At 44.4% G+C, this 23,784-nt stretch overlaps 1 protein-coding gene across 3 annotated transcripts in view; it reads left to right on the forward strand.

Moving 5' to 3' along the window:
• Positions 1–23,132, forward strand: part of epha3 (eph receptor A3) — a 75,606-nt gene extending 52,474 nt beyond the window's left edge. Inside the window, exons 7-18 of one of the 3 annotated variants that reach the window (XM_037488069.2) lie at positions 546–708; positions 864–969; positions 1,436–1,500; positions 2,198–2,323; positions 5,430–5,615; positions 8,444–8,505; positions 9,906–10,115; positions 12,126–12,275; positions 12,539–12,732; positions 16,058–16,213; positions 18,474–18,591; positions 20,009–23,132. In XM_037488069.2, the coding sequence (XP_037343966.2) occupies positions 546–708; positions 864–969; positions 1,436–1,500; positions 2,198–2,323; positions 5,430–5,615; positions 8,444–8,505; positions 9,906–10,115; positions 12,126–12,275; positions 12,539–12,732; positions 16,058–16,213; positions 18,474–18,555 (1,500 nt within the window). In that variant the 3' untranslated portion in view covers positions 18,556–18,591; positions 20,009–23,132. The remainder of the gene's footprint in view (positions 1–545; positions 709–863; positions 970–1,435; positions 1,501–2,197; positions 2,324–5,429; positions 5,616–8,443; positions 8,506–9,905; positions 10,116–12,125; positions 12,276–12,538; positions 12,733–16,057; positions 16,214–18,473; positions 18,592–20,008) is intronic. The other 2 variants (XM_062564798.1, XM_037488065.2) reach the window with 2 other exon arrangements.
• Positions 23,133–23,784: the final 652 nt, after the last annotated feature.

The following is a 23,784-nucleotide window of genomic DNA, read 5'->3' on the forward strand; positions in this document are numbered from 1 at the left end:
TATTTGAATGATAATGTTGTCCTGTCCTGATAGTAAGAGGCTATCTTCTACATTAGCCTCTGCTTGCTACTTTTAAGTGACACATGACCAACATTGAGCACAACACAGAACAGTAAATACATGCATATAACAATAAATCATTTTATTGGACTGGGTCCTCCGATTATCCTCTCACTGCTCTCTTTTCTTCCTCTTTCGCCTGTCCTCTCATCTTCTCCCCACCATATTTCTTCCTTCCACATCTGGATACAATTTGTGGAATGCAGACCCGGTGTGTAAATTGTGTAAATCCTCCTGTTGTTTTACCAGTGGAGATCAGTAGGAGAGAAGTCATGAAATAAGAAAGACATCATTTATCAGATTCAAAAGAAAGCTGCCAAGCTCTCTTGGATGTTTGTGTGGGTTTTGTACAAAGGTACACCTACACATAACATATACCGTATGTTTATTGTACACACACTGCATTTAGAATGCATTAAAAGGTCCAAAAAAATATTAAATTCCCTCGTGTGTCCCTCTCTTCCTTTGTCCGCCCCGTCTCTCAGGAGGAGCAGGAGACCAGCTACACGATCCTCCGTGCTCGGGGTTGTAATGTGACTCTGAACGGTCTGAAGCCCAACACCGCCTACCTGCTGCAGATCAGAGCGCGCACAGCTGCCGGATACGGAGCCAGCAGCCCCAGTTTCCAGTTTGAGACCAGCCCCGACTGTAAGTCCTCCTCGGGATGATATATATGTATAAGTATTCGTGTTGACTTTCTCCCTGGGTTTCAGAAACTGTTTTGTAAAGTAGTTGATGTTTGTTAAGTTTGTTCTAGAGTCAAGTTCAACACTGCTCACGACCTTTCGCTTTCTGTCACTCAGCCGCGTTCTCCATCTCCAGTGAGAGCAGCCAGGTCGTTCTGATCGCCATTTCCTCCGCCGTGGCCATCATCCTCCTCACTGTGCTGCTCTACGTCCTGATTGGCAGGTCTGTCTCACGGAGGGTTTCCTCCTCCAATCACAGGCCTCGTTATGCTTTGATTGCGTGCAACATTTTCTAAATGGCTGCATAGTATATACTTTTATACCAAATGAGAAAGAAATCCTTCTTTCTTTTGTGTAATTCATAACCTAGACCAGCTGTATAGAAGGTGTGTATGTATGTGTAAGAGAAAAGTAAGAATTGTATGTGTATGTGTTGTTTGTGTGTGGCTGGAATTGGCAGTCAGTACTGTTCAGAGAGTATAAATCCATGACTCATTATAAGACTTACTGATCCTCTCTTGGTTTATAAGAGCTGGGATTACACACACACACACACACACACACACACACACACACACACACACACACACACACACATAGCTCTTGCTAGCCTTCTGGCTGGGCCAATGGTTTAATGTCTTATTGCGAGATGTGGCACTACTTATGACCTTCTCTGTTTGAATTGGCAGGTTCTGTTGCCACAGCAAATCCAAACATCCTGATGAGAAAAGGCTGCACTTTGGCAACGGCCACTGTAAGTAGTGCACCCTTTTTTTGTCATAAGCGTTTGAATATATCCTCTCTGCACTGTATACCACTCACAGAGCACTACAAGTATCTAGTAAGTTGTTTTACAGCAGCTGTTTTCAAGTTTGAAGTGGTTTCCCCTTCACATTGGTTGATTTGGTCATATGAGAAGACAGCAATTGGACCGAGACCCTGTTGAGAAGACGCTTTCGCGGTCCATTTGCAAACCAATCCGAGAGGCTTCATTTGGAAAGGAGATTTACTCCAGAAAAAAAAAAAAGTCATTTCATTGATAAATGTTTGACTAATGAAAAACGACTTTTTATTAAGTTGAAATTGAAACAATGTTTGAAATTCGCCAAATCAAGACTGCGGCAACGCTTTTACCATTAAACTCCCCCTTTCTGGCTCTTCTTCATTACGAGTTCTCCTAAACATATACAACATGGTATTATGATGTCTAACATTTAGCCCCCGGCCACTGAATATTGCCTCATGAATAGTTCGGATGAGTCAGATGTGGAGCACGGGGACTAATAGACAACAACTCTGTTACTTTGTACCTTTGTTGTGCTGTTGTTGGTGATATTGTTTGTTGGTCCTTACTAACTGGGCGTGGGGACACACAGTTTCCACCTGGGCATGAATCGATGTGACCTGCTCTCACTCTCTCTGTCTCTCTCTCTCTCTCTCTCCTGCTGCAGTGCGTCTGCCGGGTATCAGGACCTACGTGGACCCCCACACGTATGAGGACCCGAGCCAGGCCGTGCACGAGTTTGCGAAGGAGCTGGACGCCTCCTGCATCGCCATCGACAAAGTGGTTGGAGCAGGTGAGAGTGGAGAAAAAAGGAAAGCGCTTGACCACTTGCTGCTTGTTGGGGCATTTCAGGCACGGAAAGTCAGGCTCAAAGGACTGTTCATTTCTAGCATTTAACCTCTTTTTTGGAAAAAGCTGTCACTTTCTGCCAGTCTGGTTGAAAAGAATGTATAAGTAACTCTGACGAAATTCTTTAGACTATTACGGAAACTGTCACTAGTATTTCGTCCAATTATTTATATTCCTAATTACATTATCAGATCAATAAGCAATAAACCTCCCTGAATGAAGTAGGGATATAAATGATAGTGAATGAGGTTGGATCAAATGAACAGTTCGCCTAGGTCTTTAAAGGAAATGTATGAAATCAAACAGTCAATCTAAATAACAATAACAATTTAAAAACTATGAAGTCACCGTAACTTGACTTTTTTACTCCTTCATGCTCCATGTAAATGACAGAGAAACATCAAGCGATCCAGTGCGCGTGTAGAACAATGAGGTCCACGTAGAGCTCCCATATATCCACATTCTGATAGCAGCAGGCTAGTTTAACTGTGTGCCGTATAGTGCACAGCTGGGAAGGAGAAAGCATTTAATGCCCCAGCTTGAGGTCCCTTCTCTCCCACTCTCCTTAATGATAGAGGGACATTACAAGTTGTTCTTGCTCACCTTCAGCTTGTTCCTTTCTAGCTCTCCTCGTTCCGTCCTTCACATTTTTCTCTTCCTTCCCTCGCTTCTTTCTTCCCATTTCCCAATACTCAATAACTCTGAACTAAATCTAATGATTGCAACAGTGAAACGCGCCTCCTCTCCCGTCCCCTCCTCTCCTCGTGCCCTGATAACTTGAGCAGGAGTGCCGACGGGAGGGTAATGCATTGTGATTCATGTTGAGTGCGGGCAGAATAGATGGAGACTAAAGCACACGGCACATAACAGCGGGCCGTCTCAGGAGCCCCCGGCACCCCTTCGCACCGTAAAGCTGTCAGGACGGACGCCGGGTTTAATGCCTGAATCCACACTGGGCCGCGCTACACTCTGCACACTATACAGCGGACACAAAGCGTTTCTATACGCCTGCATTTACATGGAAAGTGACATTTAGTAATTACAGGACAAGGTTGCAGGCGTATAGAGGAGAGAGAAAATATAATTTATTGAAAATACAGTTAATATGTGTAACCAATACTAATGTGTATAATCCTTCTTAAACCAATATCAGATGAACCCCGATAGCCACTCTACAGTAAACTATACATTCTTAATGCACATAGTGCATGTGTTCACCATCAGACGTGTACAATACATTTTCAGCTTTGCTAACATGCAATAGGAAGACTAATTGTTTTGTATCCATCACAACGACACAAACAACCACTACAAACTGTATACAGGTGCTAGATGATCGAACCACTCTGTTTGGATTGTCCAGTGCTGCCCTCGACTCAAGAATCACACCTTTGTTCATGTTTACGTTCAAGACACCACGATGGTCATTTTGTCAGCATTCAGCAGCTCCCATAAGGCTTCAACACTATTATTGTTTCTGAGACTTGTGCTGTGTTGTTGCTACACCCGAGTGCCACTAGCAGCAATGGATCACATTTTAGCAAACAGTGCCGTGGTAGAGCACAGCATAGAAAATACACTGAATTCCAGCCATGAAACTCTCTATGAGTAATCCTCTTGTTGTACACGTTAATTCAAAGTGAAAACCGGAGGGTGACAATAAAACAATTAAACATTGTTGTCAGTTAGCTCGACTACAACCTCTTACCTGTGTGATTTTTATGGAAATGAGCATTAGCACTCCCAACAATACACAATCTATCTCTCCCTTCCCCCTCCCCTCCTTCTATCCCCCTCCATATGTCTCCCTTAGACTCCCTAGACTTTGATCTCCTTGCCAATCAGTGATTGTGTGTCGAAAGACGGAACCCGCGCTCCGCTCGGCTTCCACGGGCCGGACGGTTTCAACATCAAAGCCGGGCACCGAGCTCCGCTCGCAGCAGGAAAGGAGCGGGTGTCCCCAATCAAGCCTCATTAGACCGAGAACTGTGGTCACATTAAAAACATTTTTTTTTTTTTTAAAGGTGCAAGGACCTGGCTTGTCTGCCAGAAGGACAGGCATGCGTTTGGTACATGCTGTAATTAGATCGTTTTTTTTTTCCCCTTCCTGATCCTCGAGCTGCTGTGGTCGGAGATCGGCACATGTCTCAGCTCTGACATCAGCTCTCATCAGCACGCTCAATATGCGCACACGCATGCTAGTGCATGCACACTTATTTTCACATTCCACCCGTGCATCGGGTCCAGCCAAATCCCTCGACTGGCTTTGAAGAGGCCAGCCGTCCCACACGCCTTACAGTACCTGGTGAAGCTCACCGAGCACACACACACACATACACACGCGCAGTACACATGCACGGGATGGAGTGAACACACACACACATCCTCTCAGAAGCAAGGAATGCTAATTGATCCCTCCCATGGTAGATGCTGAGTCATGCTGCGTTTTAATACGGCTCTTTATGAAAGTTGAAAGATCACTTTGCCGCGTGCGTTGTTATTTGGACCCGTGGTGGAGTCGAGTGGATCAGTTTCAAAGTGTATTGCTACACATGGTGTCATTACTATAATTAGCGGTTGTAACACGCAAGGATCTTTCTCCAAAATCAACAAATTCTGATAAATTGGAGCTATGTAATGACAAGGTGATCGTTAACATCCTCTCTGATGGGATTCTTGATCTTTGACTCTAATCGCATCTGTTAAAATGGCACATCGTTACACCTTAAACAACAGTTAAACCGCAAGTCACAACTGCACTTCTGAATTGCGGTTTAACTGTTTTTTTTAAGGTGTAACGATGTGCTTAGCTTGTTAGCAAAGATCCTTTTAAAATATCTAACCAGCTGAGCATAGCTCCTCTTTTGTAAGTGTAAAGTTACCCAAAAGCCTCAATGCTGTATTTAGCATAGCACACAAATATGTATATATCTGCAGATGAATCCCTATGTTGCATGAGTAGGGTTTGAGGTACCAGAACTCAGCGGATCCTTTGATTTATAATTGAGTAAATGAAACACTTTGATTTCACTTTGCGTTTCCCTCTCTAGGCGAGTTCGGCGAGGTGTGCAGTGGTCGCCTGAAGCTTCCGAGCAAGAAGGAGATCTGTGTGGCCATCAAGACTCTTAAAGGGGGATTCACGGATAAGCAGAGGCGGGACTTTCTCGCCGAGGCGTCAATCATGGGACAGTTTGACCACCCCAACATCATCAGGCTGGAGGGGGTGGTAACACGCAGTAAGTGCATTCCGTTGGCTGTTGCTCCTTTAAATTAAATTAGATACAAATTGTGGGTGAAAACCCGCAATTTGTTTTGAAGCGGAAGTTCAAAATGTATTAGAATAAGAACACGTTAGAGTAATATGAACTGGGATAGATGTCATTTGCATTCACATGATGCAACGTCCCCGGGGTCTTTTTTACCAATTTCGGGATTTGCAATTGTTTTTGACAAATAACTCTAGTCTCTACTCTACTCTAGAAGTGTCCGCCGCTTTTATGAAAGTGAGGAGGAGTTTTATTGGGTTTGCCGCGGTGTAAATCTCAGCAGATCAATGTGCTTTGATCAAAGCTGTGTCCTAAGCGGGCATGAATTCCTATCTCTGAGTCTGCTCCCCTCCGGGCCTCTTTATAAGACTATCATTAGCACACAGAAGGCCTCTTTAAAAAGGAATGACTGCAGAAAAAAGGAAATAATGACTCTGAACTTTGTCGCTGAGAAACGGGCCTGGCCCTCAGGCACCGGGCTTGTTAAGCAGTTCTGCCGGTGCAGTTATGCTAAAGAGTAGAACAAAATACATGGGAGACATACCTTACCTTCTCCTTCTTTTCTTCCACTCTCCTGTTGTGTGTTATCTCAAAGCCTTCATTTCCGTCATTCGACTCCAGTGAATTACTTTGATGAAAAACCGCATGGCAAAAGAATTACAACGTAATTTACAAACCCCAACCGACAGGACACTCAAAGCACGTTGTGTTGATTATCACAATCAGCCATCTTTTGTTCTCTTTCTTTTCTTTTGCTTTTCAGTTGCAGTTTTTGTAGAATCGTTAATGTTTGATGGCTTTTCTAATGATCGCTGACATGATGACAAAAACAAAGACAAATAAAAAAAACACAAAAAAGTATACAAATATTAATAAGGATAATCATGCTATTGCATTTATTTAAGTTGCCACATTTACCTGGGAATAAAGAATGTCTACTGTAAAAACAAGGTTTTGGACCCAGTATGGAGTTCATGAATTTGAGTTAATCCACTTTTATTCAATAAAAGAATTCACTTTGGCCATCTCTTTCTCAAAGGAAGAGCACATTCAGTGATGAGTTTGTGCACAATCCCTGGTCATTAGACTGTTAATGGCTAATACATCATACAGTGCACCACTCTTCCTGTTAATGCCCACATGGCGACAAATGCTGCAATAACCCAACACTCAAGGTTAATTTGATGATTTTAAACTAATAGGAGAGCCCGACATTCATTTCAATGCGTGTGTGTGTGAGAATGCATGGCATTTGAAGGGATACCCTGAACACCTGTGTGTATGTCCATTTGACATGCTCTCACTCACACACCTACACACACGGCTGCAGGGTGATTTATTAAGCTGCTCCTGTTAATTCTTAATAATCCTGAGACTTTCACACCCCATTTACCTTTGCTGCTGCATTTGCCTGATCCAAAGCCTGCGTATTTGCAGGCACATGCGACCACACTGACACACACACACACACACATTGTAATGAATGTCGGCTCACGTTTGCGTTCACAGAACGAACGGACTCGGGGGCCTTTGTCTTTGCTTCCAATGTTGAGAACAGAGGGAAGGGGAGAAGGGAAGAGGGCGGAAGACAGGAGGGAGGATCCGGTGTGTGTGTGTGTGTGTGTTCCCAGTCTGAGGCTATAAAAGCCGTCCGCTGGTAAACGGAGCGATCCATCACAGCCTTTAAAGGCGCGGGCTGGTGAGCTGTAACTGTGTGTTTCAATGGTGGGAGAATGTTTGACTTTAATAGTGAGGGAACATTGTGCAACAATATTAAGGCAACTCATGCTGTCGGGAGAGTAGCGAAAGAGCCAAAATTTGGGCATGCACTTTTTCAACTGTACAACCTTGATTTAAGTCAACACACTCTACTTCTTGGCTCATCTACTTTAAGCAATTTCTAGTGCAAAGGAGGTCTGTTTTTTATCAGAGTCTGATTGACTAATCGTGGAATTGAATTTTTAGTCAGAACAAATCTGCTTCGATTTAAACAAAAAGATTAGGTCAGCCAACGTTTTTCACTGCTAATTGGATTTTCTATTTTTTTCCAATGAGAGTATTGGATGTGTTGCTCTTTAGAACCTATTCCATCTCCCTCTCCGCTCATTCCTCTGTCGTTCCCTTAAACGAAAAAAAGAAAAGAAAAAGTATTGTGTCTTGCCAGATGTGGGCAGGTTCCGCATGGATACAAGGACAAGGAAAGGATTAGGTGATGGTGAAAGGCAGGGTTGGGTTAGGGAAACGTTAGGTCGGGAATGTGGCGGGGGTATAAATCAGAACAAAAAGGAGAAGTGGCATACAGCTGGTGGTAAGCATGGAGAAGGAAGCCATCTGAGACACAAGTCCCGACACCGAACCTGTTCATTTAACAAGGGCCGCCCCCCCCCCTCCTGTAATAAACCTTGCGATGGCCGTAGTCTGATCAGGTGCAGATGAGAGCAGGCGGCAGTGGATTTACAGCCTGATCTTCCAAAGAAATAAAGGTGTCACACCTTGACAGCTGACCTGCTGGGACCCTAAAACAATGATGATCTTATTCTGTTGAGTGTGAGTGTGTGTGTGTGTGTGTGTGTGCTTGTGTAAAAACAGTTCAACCTGTTCCTTATCAGGGCCCAAATACTTCTTGTGTAAGTCAAGTTACAGAACTCCTTGTCGACTCGCGACAGTTTCAGAGAAAAAAAGAGTCAATGTGACGCTGTTTCGCTGTTTTAGTGTCTTTTGTTTCAAAGGTAGTTCTGTTGTTCTTTAAGATCGACACAACTGATACGATAACCCCCCCCCCTTTGCCTCTGTTACAGGTAAACCCGTCATGATCGTCACAGAATACATGGAGAATGGATCCCTGGACAGTTTCTTGAGAGTAAGTATTAACATTACTCTCCACACACACACACACACACACACACACACAAACACACACACCTACAAAGGATCATGATGCATCTCAGCGACGGAGACCCAGAGGAAGTTTTGGGGAACACAAACTCGATTTCTATCTGAGGATTAAGGAGCACCAGGGATCGGCCTAATGTGTTGCACCTGTACAACACGCGGCCTTTGTCACACGCCAGGTCCCATCTGTCAAGCCGTGCAGTAAATATCGATAAGCAGATACTTGTCTCTACATTTTAGTAATGGCATCTACAAAGGTTGCATTTGTCATTTGAGATGCAAACCTCTTATTGAATCTTGACAGAGATCAGTCGTACAGAACGACCTGATAACCCTATTTTATAACTGTATTATTATTTTATGAATCCAAATTGGTCCACCGGCAGATTTCCTCATCGGTTTCAAGAGAAATTATTTTAAGGCATCAGCATTGGAGTAAAAACTGGTAATTGTTGATATATATAATGGCTAATTTGAGCAGTTCGGACTCTGTTTCGGCCAAACCTTCATTACAGAGCTTATCAAATGACCGTGTTTTATGAACTGTATCCCCACTGATGTTCTAGCCGGAAGACAATTTGATTCTTGCCATGCGTCTGAGTCTTAAAGAGGAATTGACCTGCCTCACTGAAATTAGCCAAAAGCACAAGAGCCAAACCTCAACACTGGCATGAAAGCATGTACACGGATGCCTTTTTTTAGCCCCCGGGGCCACATGTTTCTGCCCTCTATCCGGACAAGTGAAGGAGTGGCTGTTGTTTTTTTTCCGACATTTTCCCCAAAGGCCTGCACTCTGTCACTGAAATCGAGTCATGTACGCAAACACACACACACACACACACACACACACACACACACACACACACACACACACACACACACACACACACACATACAAATGCGTCACTTAGACATTGTAGCTGTGGTCCCGATCTGCAAAGCTTTCAAGTGACTAAACCAGGTGGTCTGACCACTAATTGCTCCAGACGAAATGTGAGGTGGGGTGGGCCCGGGTTGATTTTTAAAGGAAAACAAAGTCATCTCACACTGACGTGGTCTCTGACTGTCACGGAGCAAACCAGTGCATGTGAACCACCCGCTAAAGTTCATATCCTTTAGCAAAGACGACAACGGGCAGATAGACGGGCAAAGGGAGAGATTTATTTGTAATACACTGGCCCAAGCGTCATTTGCATACGTTATTTTGTCCCTCGCGTCAAAGGTCAAAGGTTGATTAAAATGCTCTGGATACAAATGTAGAAAGATATCATTTCACGCAAATGGTCGGAGAAGGTCAGAGCCCCCGCCGTGTTCCAAATGGTACCCATTAAAGGTGGCGCTGTGCATTTGTTCTTTTCTTTCGTCCAGAAACACGACGCCCAGTTCACCGGCATCCAGCTGGTCGGCATGCTGCGCGGCATCGCCTCGGGCATGAAGTATCTGTCCGACATGGGCTACGTCCACCGAGACCTGGCGGCCCGCAACATCCTGGTCAACAGCAACCTGGTGTGCAAAGTGTCCGACTTCGGCCTGTCCCGGGTGCTGGAGGACGACCCGGAGGCCGCCTACACCACCAGGGTGAGCTGCAGCTAAAAAAACGCCGGCCAGGGGGGGAAGCAGCGTGACCGCATGGAGCCATGTGTTGGGCTCACAAAATGAAATCACATCATAGGTGTAAATACAGCCAGAATGGTCAGGACGGCGAACAACAACGACGATACTCCATGCGGATGGTTTTGAGATCTGCGTTAACACGTCAAGACTCTCCTCTTGGTCTTTGTCACACTTCCCCTCACACACACGCACACACACACACACATGCTGTGTACCTCCCTCTCCCTTCCTGTAACCATGGCAGGGTAGAAAACATATAAATAAAAGCTGTTGTGGTCAAACAAGCCCGGTCTCACCCAGTAGCGTGAGAACAGCACGACAACGTGCGAGTCATTTGGCGTGCAATAGCAAAGTCATTTTTGGCTGTTTGAGTGTCAAATGATCTCCTTGTAGTCTGCAGTAACCCGTCTGAGGCTCTACAGCATGTGTTTGCTACGCACAGCCCAATATAGGAAGCCAAAGATTTATTCTCAACGCAAACATAGATCACTGTGAAATGTTTGTTGTGTTTGTGTCCATTTGAGACATCAACAAACCTATTTTCACATGTTGTTGCCTCTTTCTTTTTCCTATATTTACTGCTTCAACCTACTTTACCTCAATTTGCAGCTTGGCCTCCACTCTCTCAACGTTTCAGATGAAATGTGGAAAACAACAACAGCTGGTGCAGCAATTCAATCCATTTTCCAGCGACCTTACTGAATTGAGCTTTGGATTTTTCTGTGAACATAACGATCAAGCAAGGAACAATTTTACATATACATGTACAAAACCCCAAAGACCAGAGTGGATCACATCTCGACGAAATGAAACATTATCAGTTGTTGCGCGGAGCACCTCAGGCGTTCATCCGTACCTTTTGCAGTGTGTGTGTGTGTGTGTGTGTGTGTGTGTGGTCATTTTCATCATGGGACCCTGTGGTCTAGGCCATGCGTGCAGCCCTTTTAAACACTGTATAATTTGCTGGCTGAGAATTACTTGTCAAATAAACATTCAGTGTGCCGTTTGCCTTTCTCCCAGAAATACATAATCTAAAATAATAAGAAGGAATAATAAACTCTCCCACGATACCGTAACTGACAAGTCTCCACGCGGCGATTTCCATCCAGCACTCCTCAGGATTTTTAAAAATGTTTTAATTTTACTTGTCTGGCCCTAAATTATAAAGCAAAATACATAGATGTTATTTGTTTGTGTGTTTGTGTGTGAAATTCCAGTGCGGGTGTATAGTGTTACAGCATCTTGGCCCCCTTGAAGAAGTAGATGGGTAAAGCATTAGTGTGAGACGAGTGTGTGCGTGTGTGTGTGTGTGTGTGTGGGTGTGCGTGCGATCTTCTGTGTGTGTTCTGCACTAAACGTTTCCATGCGTTCTTGTGTTCAGCGCTGCAACCACGAGTGTGATTGTGTGTGTGTGCGTGTGTGTGTGTGTCTTATACCTTCCAGCAGTGTCTCCTTGCGGATCATGCAGGATGGGAGTGTGGTTGTGAGAGGCTCGGTGTGCGTGTGTGTGTCTGTCTGTGTGCGATGGCACACCACCAGGCAGCAGCAGGGTGGCTTGGCCAACGTCTGTGTTAACTTTGGCCGCCGTCGGCTTCCTTTGCTGAGCTCCACTTTCTTCATTTGTCCTGCTCTGCGGCTGGAATGACAAACGCTTAAAGAGAGCGGACATGCAGGACACTTTGGATCCTAGTGTGATTAATGTTTATGGGGAGATGCCGGTACTTTTGGATTAAAAGGGATTATTAACATTTGATTTAGTGAATGTAAGGCGCCTTAACCCTTAAATATCCTTACTTTCCAAAACATTCCAAAACAAGTATAATTGTTTGATTAACTATGTGTGTGAAAGAATAAGTTAGATTAAACTTTAACACTTGGTTTCACTGAGCCACATTTAGAACATTTTTGACTTTCCACATGATGGGTATGCGTTGATGACTGACTGTGTGATTAAAACGCCTCTTTGTCCCCCAGGGAGGGAAGATCCCAATCCGGTGGACGGCCCCAGAGGCCATCGCCTACAGGAAGTTCACATCGGCCAGTGACGCTTGGAGTTACGGCATTGTGCTCTGGGAGGTGATGTCATATGGGGAACGGCCGTACTGGGAGATGTCCAACCAGGATGTGAGTACTGTCATGTTGAACGCATCGCTGCAGCACCGCTGCCTTTGTGGGGAGTTGGACTTGTGTTACTGATGGGAATTAAGTAATGGAACCATCCGCTGAGAGTGCTTTAAATGAGATGGTTTTTGTGAAGATATATATGGCTCATCACAGCAAAATGAGTGTGTTTCCCTCACAGAACTATAGAATCTTTACATGTTTTACAATGGAAAATATTTCATCTGTCATTTCTCTGATTCTTTTCTTTTCCTTGTTTCACATAGGTAATAAAGGCTGTAGATGAAGGATACCGCCTCCCCCCACCCATGGACTGCCCAGCTACCCTTTACCAGCTGATGTTGGACTGCTGGCAGAAAGAGAGGAATAACCGGCCTAAATTTGAACAGATTGTCAGCATCCTGGATAAACTGATTCGCAACCCTGGTAGCCTCAAAATCACGGCCAACACCACATCCAGGTACCATTTCCTACTACTTCCCACTACGGTCTCCCTTACTCACAAACACTCAATACACACAATACACTGTCTGGTCTGCACAGGACTCTCGAGACAATAATGTCATTTGCAGTTTTTTGTTTTTCTCTCCTCAGGTGCAAACCTGTTTGTTTTGGGAACTACGAATTGCATGAACTCCTTTCTGCCTAAAGTTGCATGAAAATGGTAGTCCCCCCCCCCCTCCCCCTCCCCCAGTGGGCATGGGGAAACAGGGCGCCCCCCTGCACTGTCGTCAAGCAGTGAGGGGGACAGGTGCTGGCTCTGCGGCAGCCGGCTGCAGTATCACCTCAAAGCTCATAACATTGACTAATGATTTCTTAAGAAAGTGAAAATAGGTCCCTTGGAGTTTGCATGTAATTTTCCTGATTGGCTTTTAACACCGGGCAGGCACAGGCTGGCCGACAGAGGCGGCTGTGGAGATTTATGAGAACTGTGCTCGTGTGTGTGTGTGTGTGTGTGGTGCAGTTGCGCAGCGGGAGCAGCTGCAGTTAGCTCCACACACCTCGTTTGTCTTTGGGCTGTCCTGGCTGGCTAATGGAGCACCCCTTCCTCCTCTTCCTCCTCCTCCTCCTCCTCCTCAAAGCCCAGACCAAAGCCTGGGACACAGAGGAAAGCATCTGGAGGCTTCAGGGGTGGGACCTGGTCAGACTTCACTGTCCCTGCATGCGGACGCAGAGGGACTGGGGTCAGTGGGCCAAGGTTGGCTGTCATAGACTAATTATGGGCTAACAGGAGCTCAGTAGGGGATCAGGGGATCTAAAAGAAATAACAACACAGGTGAGGCTGTCTTTAAAAAAAAAAAATTGTGTTCAACAAAAGAAAGTACAGTGGCTGACAGTGAATTAAACAACAGAAGCATTAGGTAATGCACTGCTACATATGCAGATGGTTTTACACTATAAACTGAGGGCAAAATGAATAATGGCAAGCATCTGTGGACTTGTATTAGCAAATGAAATGCACTACAATACTCCTCCCTGCAATTCCTTCTCCAACAAACCTTTATAGGAACAACAGGATTGGAGATACATTTAAAGCTTTATATGTCTAGTAAAAAAACCTGAAAGACAGTGATACAAATAGAGATTTCAGAGCAATAAAAGCTTGACTGGAATCAAATCTAAACATCACACTTGAATCAACTCAGGTCAACGGCTTCCACCAAACTTCAAGCCACCTGGGTAGCATTGATTCAAGTTTCATCACATCCAACAGAGGCAGAGGACACATTTTACATTTTCAATTCAAACACCTATGTAGGGCCTATACTGAGTGCATTGGTCCCACTTCTCCCCGAGACACCCTGGGAATTTGTCCTGGTAACCACCGTGAGAGGTGAATTACTCCCACATCTGTCCTGCACCAGATGTACACTATCGGTTCGAGCTCCTCTCCTCATCCACCCCGTCCTTCCCCCGGGGAGCACTGAAAACAAGACGCCGGTTATTTGTAGGAGGGGAAGAGTGATAGTTAGAGCAGAAAAGGGGAAGGGAAAACCAAAACGTGAATGGCGGTAGACTTTATTTTCTCTCTGGTGTATTTATGCTTCCTTGAGTACAAGCGTAGTGTTTGCTGCGTTGTTATATGGTGTTAAATCCAGGAGGGGTTTTAAATCCTCCTCCAGACAGATGCTTGGTTTTGTCTTAATCTCCCCCCTCCCGTGGCATCCCTCTGTTCCTCGGGTTTCCTCTCCAATCATCTTGCCTCCTGAGCTGCCCGTGAGATGTTGCTGAAAATATAACTACAAAAGGAAACAAAGGAAATGATAAGGGTGGGGAAACAAGGTCATTTGGAGTTTCTCTCTCCGAGCGTTCGGGAGAGGGGGGGGGGGGGGAATGAAGATCAGAGGAGAAAAAGAAAAGAGTTGCGCAGGAGAGGACAGGAGAGGATTGGTAGTCCTGCCCTGACTGTCCTAAAGTTCTAAAACATTTTGAATATGACAAAGTTTTGTCCAAAAATTATTTCAGCAAAAGTAGAATGCAAAAATTCATTTGTAACCATCAAAATTGTTCTTTTTTTACTCTACATAAAGAACATTTTTGCAATGGTTTTTCTCATTATAAAATGTCTACTGTCTACAGAGATTTACAAACTTCCTTCGCCCCCCCCCCCCCCCCCCACACACACACACACACTCCTTTTCCTACAAACCAGTATTTCCTTTGGGTCCTGTGGGGCTCTTCGCACTTTGACAGGCCTCTGATCTGACAGGAAGAGACTCAATCATTGAACAACACCCACTCCACTGCCTCGATGCACATTTTCTATTCACTTTTTTTCATCTGTTTTAGTTGTTATACCACTTCCCTTCTCTCTATATTGGCAGCTTTCATTTGGCTTGATGGCAGTTTTCTATTGTACAATTATTTCTCATCTTCTATTATATCCCAGTTAGTTTGTTCATACATTGTTGTGTTAGTGTGTGTTTGTCTAGCCTTAGAAGGTTTGACCTGTTTTTTTTTGTTTATATCCTGCCATGATATCAGCAGATTCCCAAATAACAATGTATAGCTCATTTGTGTAAGACACAGCTAGCCGTCAAAGAGACACACCGTCCCCTCCGCTCTCTTCTCCTTCTCTCCGGATGTCTTTCCACTTCCTCCTTAATCGGCCGCCATCAATCAGAGCGATTCAGCGCCTGCGGCTATTCCCTCACCCTCCACCGTGGACTGTAAAGCCCAACGGGGTGCATTTAATTTGATTTGATCCAATTGAAACCAGCGACTCTAATCAAATCCAACGTTGCATTTTGGCGCATGGTGCAGCAAACGGTAACGACATCGGACAGAAACCGATGCCCTCTTTTGTTAGCAATCTTGTTCTTGAATATGTTTATTACGTTGTGGAAATCATTTGCGTGACAGTTTGATTTCCTCCCTGTGTTCAAAGCCCAAAGGCAAAGGTCTCCCACGCTGTGAGTGTCTCTCCGATAAGCCCAGTCGCGTAGTGCTGTGCGGCTAACGCTACGCTGCTCTTTCCAGCACTGCACAGAACGCTGCTGGTGTCCGTCTGGAAGTTTTGATTTCCCAGGCGGCGGAAATTTCTAGTCGTCACTCGCCATCCCAGACTGTGCTTCTGGATAGCGTCGAGATCAGAACCTTTCATGCTGAGGACAACCTCTGTAAATATTCACATCACAAGGAACGATGCTTTGTGAAACAGCACACTAAACCCACAAATCCCCTTTTATCTGATTATGTTACACTACATTACCCAAGGAATTTGAATTCCAATTTAATTAGTTTATTTATTGTCCATCCGCTCCTTCCCTTCTGTGTCCCCTCAGGCCGGCCAACTTGTTGTTGGACAGGAGCAGTTCCGAGGTTCCCGCGATGGGGACGCTGGGCGACTGGATGGACGGAATGAGGACCTTGCCCTGCAAAGAGGCCTTCTCTGGGGTCAGCTACAGCTCCTGTGACACCCTAGCCAAGACCTCCACTGAGTAAGACACCCACAAACACACACACACACACACACACACACTAAGCAACTCTTCCCATTCATGTCAGGAGCGTTTTCAGGGCCCCAGTAAATGAGCAAGGCCCAGGAATTTGAAGAGACGCTTGTTGGAGAAACACACACACACACACACACTCTTGTTGTCATTAAGTAAAGAAAGCTATAGAGCTCTTTTACTAAAGGGTGAGAGTCATGGTAATTCATAATGACAGGCCTTTAGCCATGAACCTTATGACCACAGAGGGAGAAGGTGCGAACATTAAAAGGAAGAGAGACGAACGGAGAAAGCGAAGAAGAGAAAGAAAGAGAGCGGATAAGAGCTGTAAGTTACATAAGGGTGAGAGGATAAGAGATGGACCATTGAGGCCGGGGGATGAGATGGAAGATTCGACAAGATAAAAGGGGTAGAGGGAGCCTCCTTTGAACAAAGCAACACCTGTCGTCTAGATACGCAAGAATTCTAATGTCAGACTGAAAACTACTTGGAGGGCAAATCGAGAGATGTCCTGGGCAGCAACATGATCAGTGTCAAGGTCTGCTATGTGGTCATACCTTGTTCCTCACCCGTGTTGCGGTTGAAAGAGGCGCTGCCCAACGTGTGCGCCCCTTAAGCGACGATGACGGGGAAATGTCCCGCTTTCTTCGTTCTTGCACTTTTCTGTTTCTTTGTCTCATTTTTTTTTAAGGTTACAAAAGGTACGTTTCCTCCCGGCTTTGCTCATGCCGTGGATTCAATGAACACATTTAATCAATGGGTGATGATGTTCGGCCACCACCGCAAAAACAATAACAGTTTACGCTGCGAACGGGGTGGAAATACACATTTGTTATAGACAACAGAGGTCTCGGGTAAGCCTTCCCACTTAAAAACTCATACGGGTCTGTGAGGCTTCTCTGTGTCTAGATGCTAAATTGGATCAGGGCTGTATTAATCCAGTGAAGGCTAAGCCAAAGGCACTCAAGGCTGGCTGAGACTACGCATTGCTCAATAAAGATTCCTCTATTGATTTGTACAGTCTTAATCTAGTCCTTGATATTCAGCACAAGGCTCGGCAAAATCTCTGACCTCAGAGGAACGGTGATCATACTTCCCTGCAGTGTGCTGACTCATCTGCTGGAGAAATTGAATCTCTTTTTCAAGACGGGATGGAACGGATTGAGCTGGAAATAAAGCCGCATCATTTGGACTTATTTTCCTCATCAGAGGGCGTGCAAAGTTCAGTTCAGGTATTTGATTGAGAAAGTGATGAACTTGGCCTTAAATGCCAGACACAGGAAAGTAATCGGAAGTGACAAGACCCTGACAGCTGCACTTGTAACTTGAAATCCACATTCTTTGCGATACCTTAGCCATCATCCACTTTGAGGAATTGCTTGGACATTCTGAAGAAAGAAACTTTTATCTGTTAATCTTTTTCATTTTGTGGTCTGTGACTTTCCTTACGGTTCTGGAAATATGGTTTATGAATGTAAATTGTGTTTCGTATTGCAGTGGTTCATCTCTGTCAGTTTTTGAGATGAACCATCTTACTTTCATAGAAAAAGCCTCATCTAATCGAGTTGAGGAACATGTTTAACTGCTCTTATTGCTGCTCTTATTATTAGGAAACATATAAAATAATATAAAAAGAGAGAGAAGATGACACCACAGCTGCTAAGGCTCTCAGGAGAGCAAGATCCAAGCACAACAGAGACACATTATTGTGTTAGCTATTAAAGAGCATCCCCTCTGCACATGACTTTAAGTTCATGTACCTTTGAAATGATGAAAACTGGTTTTATTGTCATGTTTCCTATCTTGTTTGCTTTTGAAATGTCATTGCACTTTGAGAGGACCCCTTTACTCCTCAGGGTCCCCCGGCATGGATCAAAAAGTAATTTAATGTTGTGATTAATAGTTATCAAAAGCGATGTAATTAAAGTAAGGCTAAATTATTATCTCTGTTATAGTGAACTACAATTGTATTTTGCCGAGTTATTGATTTGGGAGTTTATGTTATTTCTAGTTTTAAATAATTATTTTTCTACTGTCTCCTGGTGAATTGTTAACATTTTGCTACTACATCAGTTTTTATCTTTAAACAATACATTCAGCTTTTTGCTTTCCACGTATGTTGTGTAGGTTAAAGATTCATGAGTTAGCCGGGTGTTTTGCCACTACAGTGTGCTCCTGACTAGAAAAGCCCATGTCGGTGACATCCAGTTCATTGTTTTAACGCTTGCTGGGCCCGGCTGTGTCTCAGTAGAGTGGTTCTGACGGAGGTCCACGTCACACCGGCCACATGTCCAGAATGGGAGCCGTCCATGGGAATCACCACTCTCTAACAGCCGGCTCCTCTCGGCCTCCTCCGGCTCTGGATGGTGGGTGGAGGACAAAGACCGCGGTGGCCCCATCTGGGAGCAGTAGCCCACCTCCAGAAGCACTGATGGGCTTTCACCTGTCGGAACTGTAAAGGGATAGTTAGTTGATTTGCTGTAACCACTCAATAGCCACGTTTCCATCCTGATGTCGGCTGTAACCAAGCTATTTTCTATTTATTGGCAGACAACAATTGCCTTTGTTTATTGCAAACTTAATTTAAATACTCATTAAATTGAATCGTTTACATATAAATAATGATTTAATTTGAGTGAACTGTCCCTTTACTTTTCTTGCTCAGAGTGAAACAACATTGTGATTTTTGACCCTTCCAGGACCCGGCTGGTCTAGAGGTTTCTTACCAACTGCTCTTTTGGCTGCTCTGAAGAACTAAATACTCCGCTCGCACCTGAGGAAAACCAAAACAATTGTGCCCATTTCTGAATGAAACTAAAAAAAAGTTTGTTGTAGTGATGCCACAACTCTTCTGCTTCTACTAATACAATACCATTTCTCCTAGATGTGCCAGAGAGATCAGTCTTAACATGCGTGGGAACCCCTTCTTTACTGTAACATCAACTCTTTGTATGATGCTCTCTGTTTTAAGGTTCATGACGTAGCTCTAATTTAGTTGACATATGGTCTTTGATTACACTTGAACGCACGTGACTAATCTTTTTCCAGCTTCTGCTAATCAACACACTTGTCTGAATAAGAGTGCACTATTTCCCCCGTGTGCCAGTGTTGCTCCTCTTCACTTACATGTACCATGTACTCAACTGGTCTGGCTCCGGGACCCACCATCACCCCTTAATGACAAGCCGCGACCCAAATCGAGGAACATTCTCAACATCTCAAATTTATTCAAAATCAAGTTCATAAGCTGAATTTTATATTTTATATTCAGGATGTTTAATTATCCTAAAAACCCAATGTCTCCCCCATATAAGAATGGTTTGACCCAACCTGGCACGCCCTGCTGAAATCATGGACGGACGAGCCGGCAAAAAAAATCGCCACTTCGCTGCATTAAAAAAGTCCCTTCAAAATAAAATCACAGGATAAATTTTTTTGTGATTTTATTTTTTTATTCTATTTTTTATTTTCCCATGGAAAGGCCCGCGACTAGTGGGTCACGACCCACCAGTTGAGAATCACTGCCCTAGATCCAACCCTCCTTCGGGGATGTGTCAGCCCAGTGGCCTTCTGGGATATGCAGTCCTCTGTGAGTGGCAGCGATAGTGAAAGGGAGACGAGCGGCACTGGGCGCATGTCATTAGATATCACATGGGTGTCACTTTCACCTATCACTAATGCACACTTCTCTGTCTGTTTTCTTTCCACGTCTCCCTCTGTTGCGTGTCTGTGTTTTGACCTCTCCTCCCCCCCCCTCCTCTCTCCCTCTCCTTCCCAAATCAGGGATCTAAAAAAGGTGGGAGTGACTATCGTTGGACCGCAGAAGAAGATTGTGAGCAGCCTCAAAGCCCTAGATTCCCACACCAAGAATGGCCCAGTACCTGTATAAGAAACGATCCTAACAACGAGCAAAAACACCAGAGAGCCCGTCTGTGGGGCAGAGCGGCTTCATGCGTGAACTGGAGACGGATGGAAATGGAGGATGAATGCGACTCAAAAGGGGTTTCCGCTGTTTTGTTGAAAGACAATATGAAAGTCTCTTGACGGAGTAACGGCAAAGACCGTCCCTCCATAACCAAGTCGAGATGCCTTACAGACAATTGGGAGGGTTTAATGAGCCAACAAAGGCCTAGGGCGACCTGCCCGGGGGGGGACGACACAAACTGGGACTGCACCTGGATGAAGCCAGAGCTGTCCAGTATTGTCCAGGCCGGACATGGTAGCCTTCACCTCTACAGCTGAAAAAAGGGGACGGGGCATGCTCACAGTCTCCTCCCCCACCACGCCGAACCAAGCGGTGAAACGGCTGAGATGCCTCGTGCGGCGCGGCAGGCAGCAGCAGCAGCAGCAGCAGCTCATCCGGATTTTGGACCCGTCCAGGGCCAGCGAGGTGCCGGGGTGTGAGATTTCGTCGTAAACCTACCTGCATTTATTTTCTCGATCCACGAATGAAGCTCCGAGCTGGAACGGATGCACCCAGATGTTAACCGAGCCATTTAACTCTCTAAGCTCTAACCCCCATAGCATTTTGCTTTCCTTAGACATGTCACATGCAAGCAATAATTATAATAACCAGTTAATTTGTCTCATTGTGCGGAAGCTACGAGTCATTTGTATCGAAGGCTGTGCTTAGACGGCCCAGGGGCCCCTAACACACTTCACACACAGTGTTTCATCCATGGATACATCTATTCCATGTGCTTATGAACAGATATTGTACAGTTACGATGCCATTCCTCCAAACCCAAGGCCCTTTGTGTGAAATCTCAGGACGTGTACGTTACTCGTTGTATTCTCCCTACCAAGGGGGGGAAGCGGACAGAGGGAGTAGAGCGGAGACAGGAGGGAGAAGGTGTAGGTCGACGAAGACAGACAATTGGAGAACTGTAAGAGAGACGTGAGGAGGAAAAGACAGTGAGAAGGTAATGAAGTGGTTTTCATTCGGGCCTCTGCCTCAGACATTCTTGTTGTGCGGCGGAAGTGTTTGAAACTAGAAGTGAGTCTGGGTGAGACGTGTTAGCATCATCAGCCCCACACAACATCATTTACTTGGAGTGGCGTTTATTCTCTGCATGAGGTCAGCGTGCGAGGGTGGGCTCGCGACAGCTGATCTGAGGGTGTGCTGAAGCCTCGCTTTAGTCTGAGTCCATGACGCGTTAAACAAAAGCCACGTTGGGTCTCACATTAGCCGTAAAAGTAACTTCTTTCGTTCTATTATGAAATAAATTCATGAAATCCGGATGTGTTTAATTCTAAAAGTAGAGTGCCTCCGCTTGACGGGTTGAATTGTGGCCGGATCTCCAAGCAAAAAGCTCCCGTTTCTTCTTTTTCTTTTGTGTTCTTATTAGTTTTTCTCATCACTGCCCTCAACTAACAAGGTGTGAAAATGCACTGAAAGAAATGGAACACTTTCAATCAGTGACTGCTTTCTGAGATGGTTTCTCGTACGATACATGTCCGGGACGGGATCTCCGAAAGGCACCGTACAATTTAGACGATCTTGGTACCACGAAGTCCAACCTCACTAAAGTGTCGTGCATTAACGCGACCCAGTCAATCCCACGGTGTAACACCGAACCAGTGCTCCTGAACTGGCACTTTGTGATGTTGGATGAGTACTTAACAGAAGATATTTTCAGCACTTAGAAGGAAACGTTTAAAGGGTGCTCCAATCGGTCGATATTTATCTGTGAAAGTTTGATAGCTGGTCTCTTTGAATCGTTTCCCCAAATAAAATGGCTCCACACGGCTTGTGAGTCGTGATTCCAAAGCCCCCCTTTTGACTCGGCCTATTCACCTCGCCTTATTGTTCTGTGTTATTGTGCCGCGGGCTTTGTCGCTCCGCAGCTAAGCCTGGGCGAGGTTGTCACGGGAACCAACCAGCGCAGCCCTACAGGCCGCGACCACACGCACACACACACACACACACACACACAGGACGCTTAACGCCGCTATGTCAAACACAACTGTGCTTGGTTCTTTAGATCTAATTAAGAGAAGCAAAGCCGGTATAATTAGGGCTCTTCTTGACAGCCGAGTTGGGGGTTCCTCTCTCTGAGGCGGCGCAACACGTTGCACAAGTTGCATGCAAAACAAATGAACAGTTTCCCATTCAGGGAAAGTTTCCCCATCACTTGATTGTAAATCTTTGATAAAAAAAAAAAGTGCCAAATGATGAATATGAGGTTTCCGGTGATCATATTTGGAGCACCCTTGGAAATGTCTTGGCATAGATGATCCGTATCTCGGGAACGGATGAGATTTCGGTGCTTTTGGGAATCCCGTCCCTGTTAAGTAAGTCGGTCCTCTGTTACTTGGTAAACCTGTGGATGCTGCTGTTGCTGCTATGTGTTCCAATTAGCATGTACATAATGTAAACCATCGTGATGATAGCAGCTAGTGCTACAGATCCCACTATATGTACATGCCCATCCCTCTTTGTACAAATGTTTGTATGTATAAATGAAGAAATAAAAAATTGTGCAACATTTTTAATTAAAAAAGAGACAATAATCTTCTGTTTTATATTTTATCTTATTTTGGATTATACTTGTCTGCTTTGTTTTTTCTACAATAAAAAGGCAATTATGGTTACATTATTATTTATTTGTTAACATTATTCAGCGCAATGTTTTTTTTTTTGTAGCATACAGTAAATTATGTGTCTACCTGTGTTTTGGTTTCTGACTTTATAAACCTGGGACATCTGAGAGAGCAATACTGTTATGCACCCAATATCCAGATCCCTCATCCTCTGTCTGAAGACTGACCCGTGTGTCTGTGTGAGAGTTTATGTGTGCAAATGTAGATCGCCTTGTCTACTAATGTAAAATGATTTGTAGTGGAAACATTTATATTTTTATAATAAATATTGGCAAAATATTTTCCAAAAAAATGGATGATGATAGACCTGCTCCTGTGTTTTCATTTTAATAAGTGATTATATCACAGAACATCAAATTATGTGGATTTTTCTTGTAACTCAACAGGGATTTTCATCTGTTTCCATCTATCGAAAGTGATTGATAAAGTTATTGAAATATAGCAATATTTCACTAAATACATAATATATGTATACATCTATGCATATAAAACTCTTAGTATTAAAACTTTGATTTCATCAAAACAGAGAATAATGCCTTTATTTGTACAAACACAATAATATTTCTAGAATCTAATTTTTATGTAAAGTCAATCACTAGTTTTGCAATTACGAACACACCCATTTAAAATGTTTAAATTAAAATGGGGCAAAATATTTAGTATGGCAGGCCTGACCTCCACAGGTTGTAGTCATGGTTACCCATTGACAAAATAAATAACTAAGTAATCATTGGCTGGTTGACTGTTTCCAGAATCTTCTCCTTTTTTGGATGGTCATAAGCAGGTTTCACAGTACAAGGGTTCACTCTTCCAGTCCACCAACCCCCCCACATCTGTTAACCAGCTTCCGACTATCTTTATAATCCCTTCTTCCATGTGGCCGCCTCCTCCTTGTTGTCCTGGCCACATCCAATAAAGCATTATGTTTCAGATCACGCATGGTTAAAGTCAATTTG

This window comes from Pungitius pungitius, chromosome 10 (assembly GCF_949316345.1).
Source record: "Pungitius pungitius chromosome 10, fPunPun2.1, whole genome shotgun sequence".
NCBI lineage: Eukaryota > Metazoa > Chordata > Actinopteri > Perciformes > Gasterosteidae > Pungitius > Pungitius pungitius.